Source organism: Diceros bicornis, chromosome 25, assembly GCF_020826845.1.
Source record: "Diceros bicornis minor isolate mBicDic1 chromosome 25, mDicBic1.mat.cur, whole genome shotgun sequence".
NCBI classification, from domain to species: Eukaryota; Metazoa; Chordata; class Mammalia; order Perissodactyla; family Rhinocerotidae; genus Diceros; species Diceros bicornis.
In genome coordinates, this window is record NC_080764.1 from 4,779,603 (window position 1) to 4,797,640 (window position 18,038).

General features: G+C 41.0%; 1 protein-coding gene across 2 annotated transcripts in view; it reads right to left on the reverse strand.

Annotated features, from left to right (window-relative positions):
- Positions 1-18,038, reverse strand: part of ATXN10 (ataxin 10) — a 185,644-nt gene that overhangs the window by 154,573 nt on the left and 13,033 nt on the right. For both annotated transcript variants that reach the window (XR_009223868.1, XM_058568147.1), the window contains exon 2: positions 6,156-6,347. Coding sequence is in view for 1 of the 2 variants with exons in the window: in XM_058568147.1 (XP_058424130.1) it covers positions 6,156-6,347 (192 nt within the window). In the remaining variant the exon portion in view is untranslated. The remainder of the gene's footprint in view (positions 1-6,155; positions 6,348-18,038) is intronic.

Genomic DNA, 18,038 nt, shown 5'->3' on the forward strand with positions numbered 1-18,038 from the left:
TATTGCAAAAGACGCTAAAACTAAGAGATTTACTGTCAGGAAGGTATGCTCTGGAGAGAAAATCCAAGGCTGTGGACATCCTTTTGGTAGTGCCTTGGAAGGATCAAAAGGTGACAGTATTCCTTCACACGGAGGGCTCTTTGAAGAGACTAAGTGTACGACTAACAGATTCCCTCAATCATCTCAGCAAAATCCAGGAGTAGAGATGGAGTAACCTAGAAAAGGTTTTGGTGGACTCTCCGGTCTAATGGTGTGAATCCCCATGACATATATGTGAGACCCACAAGGTTTTCTGAGAATGTCATACCAGTAGAAACTCTGTCAGCTTGGACAAAATGCACTGAGAAAAGATGAAATGAAAGAAGGCAGTCAGACTCCCAAAATCTTACAGGCAGGAAATAGGTTGATAAAAATACTCAGATGTAAACAAGTGCTATCCTTCAAGAAAAAGGAAGGATGACTCTGAGGGGAGGGCCAAGAGCAGAGCCTCAAGCCACAGAGGATTATTCCCAGGCCTCAAAACCTAACTGAGTTTGCCCAACTGGATTTTGAAATTGCTTGGGACCAGTGATTCCTTTTTCCTTCAATTTTCTCTTCTTTTAAAGGGTAAAGTCTAAAACTGTTACCCCATGCCTGTCCTACCATTGTGTTTTGTAAGCAGATAATTTGTTTTCTAGTTTCATATGTCCACAGGTAAAGAAGAATTTTGCCCCAGGATGAATCATACCCAAAGTCTTACCCATACGTAATTTAGATGACTAAGATGATGAGATTTGGGGCTTTTTAACTAACGAGACTTAGATGAGATTTTGGTCTTGAGTTAACACTGTAATGGGTCAAGAATCTGGGAGACCTAGGAATGAAATTAATGTATTTTGCACATAGGATAGACATGAATATTTAGGGGCCAAAGGGTGGACTGTGGTAGGTAAAATAATAGTCCCTGAAAGATGTCCACATCCTAAACTCTGGAACCTGTGAATATGTTACCTTATACAGCAAAAGAGATGTAGTATAATAAGAAATATATAATAGGTCTTTGTCCCTAGCTCCTGGCAGAGATCCTAAAGCCCTTGAAATTGCCTACGGGACAGGAGTGTCTTTTGTTATGCACAACAAGCCCCTTTCAACCATACCTGAGTTTATGCTTATGAGGGGACTCTTCTTGGGCCTCCAGATAGCTTCAGGATGGGAGCTGGTTGCCAGAGGAACCAATCATGTGATTAGAGAGCTGGAACTTTTAGCCCCAAGCTCCAACCTCTGGGGAAGGGAAAGGGGCTGGAGACTTGAGTTCAATCACCAATGGCCAATAATTTCAATCATGTTTATGTGATGGAACCTCCATAAAAACTCCTAAATGATGAGTTTGGAAAGCTTCTGTACGGGTTGGTGAACATAACAAAGTGCTGGGAGGATGGCATGCCCAGAGAGAACATGGACGCTCTATGCACCCCCCTCACCCCCCAACCCCAGCCCCACCCCCGCCGTCCTATGTATCTCTTCCATTTGGCTGTCCCTGAGTTGTATCCTTTATAGCAAACTGGTAACAGTATGTAAAGTGCTTCCCTGAGTCCTGTGAGTTGTTCTATTGAATTATTAGACTTGAGGGCTATTATGGGAACCCCTGAATTTGTAGTCAGCTGGGCAGAAATATAGCCTAGGCATCTCATTTGCAGCTGGTGTCCGTAGTGGGGGAGTCTTGTGGGACTGAATCTTTAAGTTATGGGATCTGATGCCACTAACTCCAGACAGATTGTGTCCGAATGGAATTGAACTGTTGGACACCCAGCTGATATCGGAAAATCAGAATTCATCAGAAAACACAAGAGACTTTTTAGATGTGATTAACTTAAAGGTTTTGAGATGGGGAGATTATCTGAGAGGGCCTCACGTAATCATAAGGGTCCTTTATCAGAAGGATGCAGGATGGTCAGAGCTAGAAAAAGAGATTGGAAGACGCTATTGTGTTGTGTTGAAGATAGGAAGATGGAGCCACAAACCAAGGAATACAGGCAGCCTCTGGAAGCCAGAAAAGCAAGGGAATGGATTCTCTACCAGAGACTCCAGAAGGAACCAGCCCTGCTGACACTTTGACTTTAGGTCAGTGAGACTGATTTTGGACTTCTGACCTCCAGAACTATCAGATAATAAATTTCGGTTGTTTTAAGCCACTAAATTTGCAGTAATTTATTATAGCAGCAAAGGAAACTAATACAGCTCCCTACCTTCTTCACTTCCCCTCAACATAAATCAGAATTAAGCCAAGACGTTCACTCCTAAAGATCAGGGCTGAGGCCGGCCCCGTTGCTTAGCGGTTGGGTACGCGCACTCCACTACTGGCAGCCTGGGTTCGGATCCTGGGCGCGCACCAATGCACCGCTTGTCCCGGCATGCTGAGGCAGCATCCCACATACAGCAACTAGAAGGATGTGCAACTATGACATGCAACTATCTACTGGGGCTTTGGGGAAAAAATGGAGGAGGACTGGCAATAGATGTTAGCTTGGAGCCAGTCTTCCTCAGCAAAAAGAGGAGGATTGGCATGGATGGGCCAGCCCCGTGGCTTAGCGGTTAAGTGCGTGCGCTCCACTGCTGGCGGCCCGGGTTCAGATCCGGGCGCGCACCGACGTACCACTTCTCCAGCCATGCTGAGGCCACGTCCCACATATAGCAACTAGAAGGATGTGTAGCTGTGACATACAACTATCTACTGGGGTTTTGGGGGAAAAATAAATAAATAAAATTATAAAAAGAACAAAAAAAAAGGGGGATTGGCATGGATGTTAGCTCAGGGCTGATCTTCCTCACAAAAAAAAAAAAAAAAGATCAGGGTTGGTATGCACATGGCTAGGGTCTTCTCTCCCTTCCCCAAGGCCAGGCAGTCAGAGAGCCACTGCTCCTGTTCTCTTTATCCATCCATGGGCAAAGTGGCTCAGCACCTGCCTCCCAGAAAAGAGTCTGTTCCACCTCTCTTCCTGCTCTTGCCTCTACACATACAAATGGCTACCAGGTAAATGGGACCACTGCCTGTTTCTTTATGGCAAGGTGTTTTGGAAAAAAAAAAAAAATCAAAAGAGAAATATAATTTCATGATGTGAATTTTTTTTTTTTTTTGTGAGGAAGATCAGCCCTGTACTAACACCTGCCAATCCTCCTCTTTTTGCTGAGGAAGACTGGCCCTAGGCTAACCTCCGTGCCCATCTTCCTCTACTTTATATGGGACGCTGCCACAGCATGGCTTGCCAAGCGGTGCGTCGGCAAGCACCCAGGATCCGAACTGGCGAACCCCAGGAGCCACAGCGGAGTGCGTGCACTTAACCACTTGCGCCACCGGGCAGGCCCCCATGATGTGAAAATTTTATGAAATTCAAATTTCAATGTTCACAAATGAAGTTTTATTAGAACACAGCTATGTACATATACTCACATATTATCTATGGCTGCTTTCATGCTACAATGGAAGAACTGAGAAATTCTAACAGAGACAAGAAAGCCTGAACTATTTATCTGGCTCTTTACAGTAAAAGTATAGTGACCCCCACAATAGGGGTTATATTTACATGCAGAGCTAACTGCTTTGAATAGTTTTCTTTGAGTACTTTCTGAAATTTCATGACTCAGATTGTTTGCTTTGCTGTTTTATACTGTTTCATATATCCTAGCAAAATATAATCCCAGTCCACACAAAGTACAATGTTTGGACAAAAGATGTAAAAATATCTAGGCCTTAATAGCATCATACTTTTTGATTAACTCTTTAATAACTTAAAATAAAACACCAGAAACGTATATATTGGTTGAGATCTGAATCTTGACAGGCTCAGAAATAGTGGTTTTAGTTAAGGTTAGCTTCAAAGTCCTTACTAGAATCTCTGTTATATTTCTAACTAGAAAATGTTTTTTCCAGGAGCTGATACCTAAATGATCAGAATTTTCCTTTAAAATCAACAGTGAAGGGGCCAGCCCAGTGGTGGCGCAGTGGTTAAGTTCACACGCTCTGCTCCAGCAGCTCGGGATTTGCAGGTTTGGATCCCGGGGGTGGACCTGGGCACCACTTATCAAGCTATGCTGTGGCAGGCATCCCACATATAAAGTAGAGGAAGATGGGCATGGATGTTAGCCCAGGGCCAATCTTCCTCAGCAAAAAGAGGAGGATTGGCAACAGATGTTAGCTCAGGGCTAATCTTCCTCACAAAAAAAAAAAAAAAACAGTGAATAATAATACAATCCTAGAAGGTAACAGGCAGAAAAACTAACAGTCTTAAATGTTCATCTTCACTTCAACCCAACCATAAGCTGCATGCAATAAAAAGATCCATAACCACAAAGTATAGCCCTTGGTTTGATGGCCCTGCCAGCAGACAGCTGATATTTTATTTGCCATATTATTTACTTTTGTAATGTTTGAATTTTTATAGTTTATATGTATTACTTTTACACTCAAAAAAGAAAGTAATAAAAATTAATTGTTTTCAAAGAAAGTAATATTATCATAAACATTTAGTGTACTATCATTTCCGAGGCAAGGGGAGAGACACATGACATTTACTGAGCACACCATGCGCACATTTCACCCAGGTAATCTCATTTAAAACTCACAACAATCCTGTGGGGAAGATATCGCTCATCCTGTTTTAAAGAGGAGAAAACTGGTACTCAGAAAGGTGAAGGCCCTTGCCCAGGGTCACATGGCTGTTTAAAGGATGGCACAGGCACACACAACACGTCAAAGTGTGTCTTGGGGTGGTTATGGCAACTGCTCCTGAGCTCAGCTTTAGAGTCAGATAGTTTAGAATCAGAGACAACATTCCCAGGCTCTATCACTTACTGAAGGAGTGACTCTTGGACAAGTTCTTGAACCTCTCTGAGTCAGTTTCTTCTTTTGTAAAAATGGAAAAATAGTAGCATACTATTTCTTGTGTTTGTTCTAAGGATCAAACAAGATACTGCAAGTCAAGCTCTCGGGACAAAGCCTGGTGCTCAGGGTGGGCTCACCAAATGCCCGCTTCCTTCCCCACGAGGCTGGCAAAGCACAAAGACGAGTTGCCAGCCCACAGCCCAACTTTCTGCTCTAAGGCTCTCCTTTCCCTCCCCCGTAACACTAGAGAGCCTCCCTGCCTGGAAAGGGAAAAAATAAACTAGCCTTTGGCCCACTGCTTCTAGCACATAACCAGTTACATTTTTTAAATGTTAACTATTATCATCAAGATTATTATTGTTTCTATCCATTTACCTGCAAATGGATAACATCTTTGGTTTAAATTGAAGTGAGACAACCCTAGCTTTTTTCCCCTTTCCTTTGATCTTAAAAATCTCATTAATCATATCAAAGCCTCAGGTATAAAACTGTCTAGGCAGCAAAGGGAGTCCCTCCAGTTGCTTCTGGACCAGCCCGACTTCACCCATCACAGCAGTGACAGAGAGGCCTGGAGGCTCTGTCTACATTCAAGTCCAGGAAAGAAAGGGGATCATGCTCTTCATGGCTTCTGATTTCATCTCAAGTAAAAATTTTCAATAAAAAGCAGATTCCATAAAATCAGTTCTGGGAGGAGACAGTACCATGTAAAAGAACAAGAACAGCACTGGGCAATTCTCTTGCTCATCTTTTTAACTACTTTTAAAAATGTGCACATTATAAACTAGGTAAAGTAGAGCCTGCAACTTTTATACAATCTTAAGGAAATCCTAAGAGGTCATCTTAGAAATTTACAAAACGTGCTCTTTGTTCAAAGTAAACAAAGGATAACTAAAACACCAAAACTAACCAAACATTTATAACTAAGAAAAGTGAGGTCCAGAACTGCATATGCATTTAGGCAGGCAGAATCTAGGATCAAAGAATTAAAATTAAGTTCAAATCCCTGTGCTATGTAGAAAACCAAATACTTCAAAACATACTATAAATACAAATAAGAAACCTAACCAAACCCTAACGTTAAACATGTTGTACCATTATATACTCGTCTAAGAGTCTCCAATGGTAAGATCCGCAGAGTACTTCTCCCCTGGAGATGTAAAGATAGTCTTGTAACAACAATGGATGACACTGTAATGCCAAAACGATTGCTACTGGATAAACCAATATGAAAGAACCAGCATGCACGTATACAAAGAAATATAATCAAAGGTATATATGTAACTACAAAGAATACTACCTGATTGAATTTTGGTTCACAGAACACTCTATACAAGCATTTCGGAGACACCTGAAGCATTCTGTTATTAACTGCAGACTGGAAGCCAGATGTTCCACTTGGGACGGATCTCTGCAGGCCAGCTCAACAGCATGAGAAGATTTCTTTAAGATATCCAGGACTCTTTGGAAGATAGTCCTGGGCGCTGTTTCTCTGAAAAAGGATAAAATTGTTACAAACCAGAAAAAAAGAATCTAATTTCCAAATGTCCTGTTCAGAACACTGCTTGTATTTATTTCTGTGGGGAGGTGGGCTAGGCCTGTCTGTTCCAGCTCCTTAACTTACAACACAAAATAAAAGAGCTACACATGTTGAGGCTCAGCCAGGCACTGTTCTTACCAACCTTTACCTGTATTATCTCATCTAATCTTTGCGTTAACCTTATAAAACCAATACTGTCATCTCCACTTTAAAAATAACTGAAGTAGAGAGAAGTTTAAGTAACTTGCCTGTAAGGCTCAGCTAATAACTGGCAGAGCCACAATTCCAACCGAAATAGTCTGACTTCAGTATTTCCACTCCCAATGACAATCCAAATCCCAATTTAAGGTGACTGTTTATACCTATGGATTTGCCCTAAATCAAAACAGAACATTTGTATTTCACGTTCTAGATAGAGAATATAACCATGCCCTCTGTCACCCAATATGTACCTAAAGTACAATTATGAGAAACCTATTCATGAAGGATTGCCTGGGGGGCAAACATACTATCCATTCTCTAGATACAGAGAAGCCACACGTGCTCTGAGCTTATATATATTCAACGACAGAGACTGGGAGCCGGGGGAAAACAGAGAGAGACAGACAGACAGAGGACACTGTGAGAGAGCACTCTTCCACGAAGAGTGCCTGCCCAGAGGAGAAAATGAACCTGTGGCTGTCCCCCCTGGACATCTCAGTTCCCACACGCCTCTCATGCCAGGAGCACTGCCTGCACTAGCTATCATTACAGAGCTATGAAGTTAAGAATTTTTTTGTGCAACATGGCACCTAAATGCAAGCCAACTTCCTCATTCTGTGAAACCTCTAAAGAAACAGCACCTCTAAAGAAACAGCAATCTGTTTTACTATTAGGAGGAAAATTGCTATACTGGACAATTTAAGAGATTTTCACAGACTAGTTCTGGCCATATGAATTTTCTCCTTTTGTTCTCGTTGTGGAATCCTCCATTTCACCCCTGGATTAAGCCATACCACCAGAGAGCTGCATATTTATACAGAACTCCTGACACAGAATCACCCCAAGTTACTGTCCTTGCTGAGGGGCTGGTGGAGACACTTTACAAATCTCTCCTTTCCCGGAGCCCAGAGCAGACACTTCTCTCCTTGAGCTTCAGGACATGAGTACTTGTACTGCAAGCGATGGGTTTTTATTGTATGGATAGATAATATAAATCACATTATTTATCATGTTTTCCTCTCTGTCTGGGTGTTTAAGAAGTCTGCAGTCAAATCTATGACCCTCTTTAACACTGTGAATCCCATGGCATGACTTTGAGTACTAACCTTATTTTTCCTATCTGGCTTTTCCCTTCTCTCCAGTTTCTTCCCTGATCCTATTTTATTTAACTGTATTTATTTATTTATTTATTTATTTTTTTTGTGAGGAGATCAGCCCTGAGCTAACATCCGCCAATCCTCCTCTTTTTTTTTTTCGCTGAGGAAGACGGCCCTGGGCTAACATCGGTGCCTATCTTCCTCCACTTTATATGGGACGCCGCCACAGCATGGCTTACCAAGCAGTGCGTCGGTGTGCGCCCGGGATCCGAACCAGCGAACCCCGGGCCGCCGCAGCGGAGCGCGCGCACCCAACCGCCTGCACCACCGGGCCGGCCCCATGTATTTATTTTTTAAGACACTTCAAATTTGTTTTGGGAAAGAGGCAGAGTGTAAATTAATCAATTGAAAATTGGGAAATCACACATAAAATAATTTGCCGTATCTCCCCCATCAGCCCTCTCTAAATGTGGATCATGAAGCTTTGTCTCAGTGTCTCAGTGACCAAATTCAAAAGTGAAAGTTCAAGGGGACAGCATTAATCTTCCCTCAATAATTGTATTAAACAATTAAGTAGGTAAGCCACTTTCAGTGATAATATGCCATAAAAAGAATATTCACTAACACTCTCAAGATAGTTTTAAAAAGAGTACCAAATAATGCAGACATTAACATGCTAAGAAAATACCCAATAGTTTAAAACATTCTGAAGAATGCCAGGAGTGATCACTATTTCTACAACAAAGAATAAATCTAATTGCATCTATCTGCAACACCAGCATAAAGTTTTGATGACATTTATTAATCAATCTTACAGCCAAATAAAAGAACTATACAACTTGAATCATCTACAATAAAGCCTCTTTTTCCCTACTAAGATAGCTAAGAAATGTGTATTTACACCTGTGATAAAAAAGTCACTATAGGGGCCAGCCCGGTGGCATAGTGGTTAAGTTTGTGTGCTCCACTTCGGCAGCCCAGGGTTCAGAGGTTTGGATCCCAGGTGTGGACCTAGGCACCACTTATCAAGCCATGCTGTGGCAGGCATCCCACATATAAAGTAGAGGAAGATGGGCACGGATGTTAGCCCAGGGCCAATCTTGTTCAGCAAAAAGAAGAGGGATTGGCAACAGATGTTAGCTCAGGGCTAACCTTCCTCACCAAAAAAAAAAAAGAAATCAATATGATTTCTTTCAGTTGGTTCTCTGCAAGCTACGCCGCACATGGGCACCACCTTCCTATGTGAATGGTCTTCCCTGATGTCACTCTTTGAAATCCTAACATCTGTTTTACTCAAAACTGATATCTAGCACAGCAAAAGCTTTTGGAATCAAACTATGGTAGACTAAACAAGATAAAAGCATTGTTCTTAGGAAAACTGGATAAGTGATACTCCAACCAATTGATACTCCAACTGGATAACTGATCCTCCAATAGAACAATTAATAAGTCATGAACTATCTGTAAATAATTCCCAAAGTTACATGTTAATTTGTCACATATGCATCATGCCTTTCTCCTTTATCACACTTTTAACCAAAGGAAAAATGTTTCACTGAGCTAAGGCCAATCAAAATATTCCTGAAATACAAATAACTATTAATAGCTACTAAACAGCAATCATGGCAGCATCTATTCAGCACACAATAATTCACATTTGCAGTATAAAGAGAAAATAAATTCGGATTGTGATCACTGTCATTTGCTCTCCCCAGGCTGCACACCCAAGGATTCCTAAAACACTAAGTACTAATGTTCTGTGTCTGCTCAAATATATGCCCTCTACCAGAATGCCCCTTCCACACCATCCCCACCCAACTCTCTGCTGGAAGAATCCTGCGTCTCCTTTTAGGCCTTTTGAAAACTCAGCCCTGGTGAAACTCCTCCTCTACCCCAGGTGAATCAGCTCCCATCTCTATGGTCCACTGGAACTCAGTCCATAAGACTGGAATAACACTTATCCAGATCAGATTATATTTACTTATCCATCTATCTCCCCAGCTAGACTCTAGATCCCGGAAAAATAGAGCCTATAATTTTTTTCTGTGTCTTCAGGGCCCAGAACTGGCATAACACTAACTCTGTTTGTTCAAGTTTAAAACAGTGGTGAGACTACCTGCATACTCAGCGTGGATCTGATTGCTTCACAGACTAGGTATGTAATCCAAACACCTACTGAGCACGTGCCTTAGTCAGGTACTAGGCCTGATGTATGTGAGCAGTGAATTAGTGCACTTTGCAGCAGTAACTGGAAAAAGGGGCATCAGCTCAACTCTTCCATTCTCGTTAAGAAATCCACGTATCTTGAACTCAAAAACTTGAAAAATGGTTATATTTTAAGATGTAGGTATCTTACGATTGATATTTAACAAACTTCTTATTTCTCCTTTCCCACTAAATGATACAATGGATAAGCTTAGGGGGAGAGGGAGGGAAGATGAGCTGTAACCTGATTAACTATATTTTAAACCTCTTGAGAGCAGAGACTATTTCTTAGACATCTGTACCCCTCTATAAAGGCTGAGAGAAAAAAACCCTTTCCTCTAGAGCCATATAATAAATAGCTATAGATTTTATTCACTAACAGTAAACACTATGAAAGCATTTAACTCTCTTCTATACTTCTTTACCTTCTCTATAACCTTGAAAGAAAGCTATTTGGCATTACAGATCCAAAGTAGTCCTAACAAACTCTGTCCACAAATTCTATGTTCACTGTCAAGACAATAGAGCTAAATATGTGTAAAGATTAACGACAGTGAAATAGCTAGTAAAGATCAGTCAATCGTTCCTATATTACAAATGTTATTAATAATAAAAATTGCTGTCATTTCTGCTTTAACCAAACTAACACAAAATATTCACAAAGACTTTAAAAGGCTTAGCTACTTCATTCACAGAAGGCAGAAAGTACTTACAAGGACAATTAAAATTCAACCGTTAGACATTCCTATTAGATAGGAATGCATACCCTAAGGATAACGTATAAATGAAATGTTACATTACAGAATGAAAAAAAAGCCTTTAAATTATACAAAAGGTAGAATTTTATTTCCTTCAAGTTTGAACAGATCTGTAGGTTTAATCTTGGCAAGTCCTATTTGAGTAAAATTAAAGAAAACTACCTGTGGTTTTATGTAACAGGTTACCTAGGTCTCATATCCTATAGGTACACATATTTTACAGTTACTTCATCAGGTGGGACCTCCCACTGAAAAGGAAACTAAATGCTAGTCACTGTAATGCCACGACTAAGACTTTCATACTTGTTAAAAGATTTATTCTAATACCTTAGATCTAATTAAAAACTGGCATATGTGGTTTAGAGTGGTTTAACCACTGTCACTAAGAAAAACTACTCAAATACACACAAAGTTCAGAGATTAAAATAACAATCACTAGTTGTTATTTAAAACCATAAACTCTGCTTACTGATTTTACTGGGCTGGACTGAACAAAAACAGAAAATAAAAACATTTCTATCTCCTGCCAGAGACAGCCTAGGGCAAAATTTTGAAATTCATCTTTGCAGACCTCAAAACTCTCCTTTTTGCATTCTTTTCCCCTCTTCTGTCACATCCAGGACTCTCAAGCTGTCCCTGACAGCCCAGATGAATCCATTTTGCAAGGCTGGCAAATTTTTTCTGTAAAAAGGCAGAGAGTAAATACGTTAGGCTTTGAGAGCCTCGCAATCTCTGTCACAACTTCTCAACTCTGCCGCTGTAGTGCAAAAGCAGCCATAAGCAATATCTAAACTAATGAACATGGCTGTGTTCTAATAAAACTCTTTTTGTGGACTGAAATTTAAAGTTTATATAATTTTCAAGTGTCACAAAATTTTATTTATTTCTTTTTCACCAACCATTTAAAAATGTAAAAACCATTCTTAACTCAAAGGCCATTAAAAAAAAAAAACAAGTAGTGGGTCAGAATTGGCCCACAGACGACAGCTTGGCAACTCTTGCTTTAAAGGGTTCCAAACGTATCCGTTCTCTTCCTATCCCCCAAAAAATCACATGCTTCCCCCTTTCCCATTGTCCTCACCACAGTCAAAATACATCTTTCATCAGAACAGACAGAATCTCAAATGCACTACACCAAGTGAAGGAAGCTAACAGAAGGTGAAATTGCACAGAGGTGGAAAAATAAACCATTGGATAGACTGTCCAGAAACAGAACTATGTCTATGGGGAAACTTGATAAATGTCACTAGAGATCTGTACGGGAAGGCTGGACTGTTCTACACCAGGTGCTATAAAAATTGTCATCCTGGGGCCGGTGCGGTGGCGCAAGCGGTTAAGTGCGCGCGCTTCTGCTGCAGCAGCCCAGGGTTCGCCAGTTTTGATCCGGGGCGCACATCCACTCAGCGCCTGTCAAGCCATGCTGTGGTGGCGTCCCATATAAAGTGGAGGAAGATGGGCATGGACGTTAGCCCAGGGCCAGTCTTCCTCAGCAAAAACAGAGGAGGATTGGCAGATGTTAGCTCAGGGCTGATCTTCCTCACAAAAAAATAAAGATAAAAAAATTGTCATCCATGGGGAAAAAATCAAATTGCATCCCTACTTATAACTCTACTAAAAAAGTAACTCCAGATGGATTCAGGAATATATGTTAGGCAAAACTATAAAACTTTGGAAGAAAATATATAGAGAATGTCTCTATATTCTTAGGTAGAGAAAGATCTGTATATAAGACCTTATTAAAAACCTTATTTAAAAAGTGGGGGGCCAGCCCCGTGGCTTAGCGGTTAAGTGTGTGCGCTCCGCTGCTGTCGGCCCAGGTTCGGATCCCGGGCACACACCAACGCACCGCTTCTCTGGCCATGCTGAGGCAGAATCCCACATACAGCAACTGGAAGGATGTGCAACTATGACATACAACTATCTACCGGGGCTTTGGGGCAAAAAAAAAAAAAAAAAATGGAGGAGGATTGGCAACAGATGTTAGCTCAGAGCCGGTCTTCCTCAGCAAAAAGAGGAGGATTGGCATGGATGTTAGCTCAGAGCTGATCTTCCTCATAAAAAAAAAAAAACAAAAAGTGGTATTTGAGCATAGAAGTAAAGAAGGTGAGGAAGCAAACTATGCACCTTTCTGGGAGAAGAGCTTGGCTGGAAGGCAACGGCATATCTGGGATGTCACAGGAAAAGCGGAGTGCTAGCTTAGAAGAAGGCCGACAAGGGAATGGAAGTGTACTGTGAGTCAGAGGTAAGACGGAGCCAAACTGCACAGGCTCCGTAGGCCACGAAAGGACTTCAGCTTTTATCCTGATGTGAAGCCATGGAGGGTTCTGACTAGAGGAGTGACATCATCTGACTTTCATTTTTAAAGGATCCCTTTGGCTTCTCTGTAAAGAACTGATCGTAGGGGGAGAAAGAAAAGACTCCAGGAACCAGTTAGGAAGCTATTCTTGGGGAAAAAAGTGGCAGCAGCAGAAATGGTAAGCGGAGATCAGATTATGGACAAATTTTGAAGGTAGACCCCATAAGATCTGATGATAAATTGCTATGAGGGGTATTTTAGAAAGAGAAGTCAAGGATGACTCCTAACTTTGGCCTAAGCAATAAACAGACATGCTGTTTACTGAAATGGCAAAGACTGACATGAAGATATTTGGAGGATAGGGGAATCAAGAGTTCAGTTTGAGATTTGTTAAATTTGAGGTGCCTATTAGAAATACAATCGGAAATGTGGAGTAGGCAGATGAACGTACAAGGCTGGAGTTCAGGAGAAAAGTCCAGCTAAAAAAAATGTTACAGTCACCAGCAAATGGAAAGTATTAAAGCCACAAGACTGAATGAGGTCACCACAGGAGTAAGCACAGGTAACCTAGACAGATAAGAGGTCTCAGGACTGAGCTCTGGGACCTGAGGAAGAATAGCCAATAAGGTAGGAGGAGAATCAGAAGAGGGTAGTGTTCTGGAAGCCAAGTGAAGAAAGTGTTTCAAGGAGAAAGAAGTGATGAACCACATCAAATGCAGCTGATAGGTCAAATAAGATAAGGATTTAAGATGAAGACCACTGGATTTAGCAAGGTGGAATGGGTTCAACAGAAAAGAGAAAATGCAGTAGCTGAATACAAAAAACTCTTCGGAGAAGGGGAGAAGAAAAACGAGATCATGGCTCGGGGAGATGAGGGAGAGATTTTTCTTAGGGTGGGAAAAATTATAGCAGATCTATAAACTGATGAAATAATCCAAGAGAAAAAGTAAAATTGGTGATTTAACAAAAGGAGGGGGAAAAAAGAGAATTGTTGGAGGAATGAATACAAAAGGGAGTGGAATTTAGTGCAGATCTGAGGGGGCCTAGCATTCGGAGCAAAACAGTTCATCCACAGTAACACAAGGGAAGGCAGATTACAGGCACAGACACAGGTAGCTGGGTAGAGAGAGTGATGGGAGTTCCTGGAAATTATCTTCTGGTTGCTCCTATTTTCCAAGTAAAATAGGAAGCTGAGAATGAGGATGAGGGAGAGGCACTGAAGACAAGGAGAACAAAAGGCATAAAACAGTTGACCAAGAAGGCAGGAGATTAAACGAACTAGGGAAATACAGCAGGACTGCCAGGCAGCACTAAATGCCCACCCGAGGTTAGTGATGATCAATTTAAAGACGAATCATGCCGGCCCGGCAGCACAATGGTTAAGTGCACGCGCTCTGCTTCGGAGGCCCAAGGGTTTGCAGGTTCCCAGGTTCGCATCCTGGGCGCGCACCGATGCACGGATTGTCAAGTCACGCTACAGAGGTGTCCCACATAAAGTGGAGGAAGATGGGCATGGATGTTAGCCCAGGGCCAGTCTTCCTTGGCAAAAAGAGGAGGACTGGTGTCAGATGTTAGCTCTGGGTTGATGTTCCTCACAAAAAAAAAAAAAAAATTAAAGAAAGACCAATCATTATGGTTTAAGCTTTTCTCTACCCTTGTTCAGTTATTTGGGTGCAGGCGAAAAGGAAACAGCAAGCTAGATTTAACTAGAGCTGGACTTTTACCAGGAAAGTATAACAAAGTTAAAAGAAGAGGCAAGAGAATTGAGGATGTATACAGGGAAATGCTTTTATTACTGATCCATAGGTCTAAACTGGATTAAGAAGGGAAATCTGAACGTGAGGAACAAAAAGGACAAAAAGTAGGAAGTCGCAGATCAATAGACTGTAGGTCCTGGTGGGGTTGAAGACTTGTTGGAGGAGCGGACCTAGAGAGAAAAGATGAAATGGGTGGCCAGAGTGGGACTCCTGAAATTAAGATTGTGGAGGGAATGCAGCTACAGTTAATGATAAGGCCTGGGTAGCACACGGCAACGTGTGCTTAGATGGGCTGGAGGTCAAGTTCACTAAAGGAGAGAAAGTCAAGGAAATAAAAGGCCAGACTAATGAAAGGATAATCTACACAAATACTGAAACAACCAAGATGTAGGAGAAGAGAATTAATGCAGTTAACAGTGAACTAGAGCTAAATTCTTCAAGGAATGAGGTGGAGTGACCCACAGATCTCTCTTAACAGCCAAAGAGATTATATACGTGGTATACTCTGAGAGTATGAGATGAAAAGTCGGAGAGGTTATGGAGGGAAAAGGTCTGAAAGCAGCAATGACAATCAAGGAGAATACCTATACATCTTCAAGCCAAACAGTACACTAGATACAGGAGAAAACAGCTTCCCACTTTGAAGACCTTCTGGGAAAGGCATGTCCTCAGCCATATTTCAGTGAGATCAAGAAGATGAAAGGAACGTTCAGAGAAGTTGAGGGCATATGTAATTTTGCTGACAGCACATGGGAAGGGTTTTAAAAGCTGAGGAGTCAGAAAAGGATTCATACAAAGCCTTAAAGGAGTCAGGGAATAATAGAAAACCTAGGAGTTTCCCATATAAATTAGAAAATCAGCTTGTGAATTTCCAGCAAAAACCCTGTTGAGATTTTATTTTGAATGGCACTGAAACCACAGATCAATTTGGGGGACATAGATCAATTTGGGGGAGAACTGATGTCTTTACACTAATGGGGTTTCCTGTCACGTAGTGAGACATATTACCATTTAAGTTTTCTTTAATGTCTTTTGATAAAGTTTTATAATATTCGCAATGATGATGATAGTCACTAACACTTAAATGGTGCTTATTATGTGCCATGCACTTTTCTAACCACTATATATATACACTCCTCAATGGCTACAATGAGAGGATCGCTTGCTTACAAATCATCTTAACTCTAATATGACTTCTCTAAGCTTGTGGCCATCAGAGAGGTTGACTCAGCCTAGAGTTAGTCCCAGGGTTCCTTTGACTTGGAGTAAGTGTCCTTGCCCACAGTCCAGTTACCATGCCCTTGGGTCCAGGGACCACTACAAAAGACTAGAAGAATGAAAGAACTAAGAAACGCTCTTCTGAGGGTACTGTTGGTCACAATTCTAACCTTATTTATTTTGATTTGCTGGCTCAAACTTTTTCCGGTCTACTTTGTCCATTTAAGATAATTGAATGTGAGGGGTAGCTCACCCTGACCACATCTGTATTTTGAAGTTGAGTCAGAACACCTTACCAAACAGTTCCATGTGGTATTCCAGCTCATGGCATAGGTAAAAATAAAGGAAATTATCATCACACTCTGAAAAGTTCTTTTTATAGTGTAACTTAATTGATGTTCTCTCTCAACAGAGTTGATCTGAATCATGGTTGAGTCAAGATGCCATATGGCATCCTTAGCTAAACTGACAACTTGTGTGGGTTTTTTGTTTTGTTTCATTTTTTGTTTTTTTGTTTTTCATGCATCAAAGACTCTTTCAGGCCAGAGTTCAGTAATGTTTGGGGAAAACCTATGTGAATGTGTGTATACACACAAATGAATAGGTTTATTTTTGAGTTCTGTAGTCTGTTGACCTATAAAGTGCTCAATCTATTCCCTTTCTTCAAGAAAGTTAGTCAATATAGTTATACAAGCAATTAGGAATACCAAGACATTTTCTACCTCTTGAAATCATAGTCATCTGTCATAGTTGATAATTTTTCTATACCTTCCCTACTAGAGTCTTTCCTCTATGCTCTCACTTTATATTTAATGACTCAAGAAATATTAAATATTCAAGGAAATAATAAAAATACTATCAAGTGCTCATAATGTGCTATGTCTTAAAGTAGATACTGAGAATACAGAGGTAAATAAGAATCCTGCCCTCATGTTGCTCTCATTCTAGTGGGACTGGTAGGTGATTAAGTGACTCTAATATTCTCCGAGAAGTTCTTTGAAACAGGTAAGCATAGAGCGCCAAAGGGAACAAAGGGCAGAGGCATCTAGAGGGTCAAAGAAGGCTTTCAGTGGGGAGTTAAATGGTAACTAAATCTTGATGGAAAATTAGGAATGTATATATAAGCAAAGGAATGGAGGCATAAGACATTTATATTCATAAATTTAATATTACAGCATTTGAGCTATTCTTAAACTTTAGTGGTTAGAAGAGATATAGTTACTTATGCTGTATCAACTATAGTTGTAGCACTAAACGCAGAGCAAGATACAGAGCATATGTGAAATGATTAAATAAATGAAAGTAAGTAAACTGAATTAATAGCTTTTGAGTAATTAGAGCAATCATTATTGACCGGCTGTGTCAGCGCTAAGAAGTGATTTTCTCATTACAGCCATTGGCTCCTCATTGCTCTATTCAGTTCAACATGTACTGAGCACCCAAAATGGACCAGGAGCTGTGCTAGAAAATACCACAAAGAAGACAGTCCTGGCCCTCAACAAAGTCGCGATCAAGTTGGGAGAAAGACATGTAAAAGAGTAGTTCATTATGAAATGAAAAGTGCAGTGAGGAAGGAGTTCACGCTTTAAACATCTCCCCTCCATTTCAAACAATGTAATCATATGATTATTTTTTAAAATTATAAATATATATATCTACTTTAAAACAAAGTAAATATCTCCATGCACCAAAAACTGAATGGAAACGCTCAGCTATAATCATGTATAAAACCAAAGAGTAGAACATGTTCAGAATGGGCAGTGGCTATCTGCAATTCAACTCTGGCAGGATCATGAGAACTGAAAGCCCCCTACACCTTGTGGCGATCACAGCCACTACGTGAAACTCAGTGCTGGGACAGGTCTCCCCTGCATCTGAAGGGGGAGGAAAAGAGCTACACTCAATGCAGCCCTATGCAGAGGTTACATGTAAAGCTATGCACCTCCAACATCAGGAGGAAGCCAAGAGAGCTTCACAGACAGGACCTGGTCGAAGACACAGGCCAGCTTAGTGACCAGATACACAATACCTCCAACATCAGTATGACATATATCACCAACAGAAGATCTGATTTTAGGCCACTGGGGAAATAGGTGGAGGAAAATGTAAAG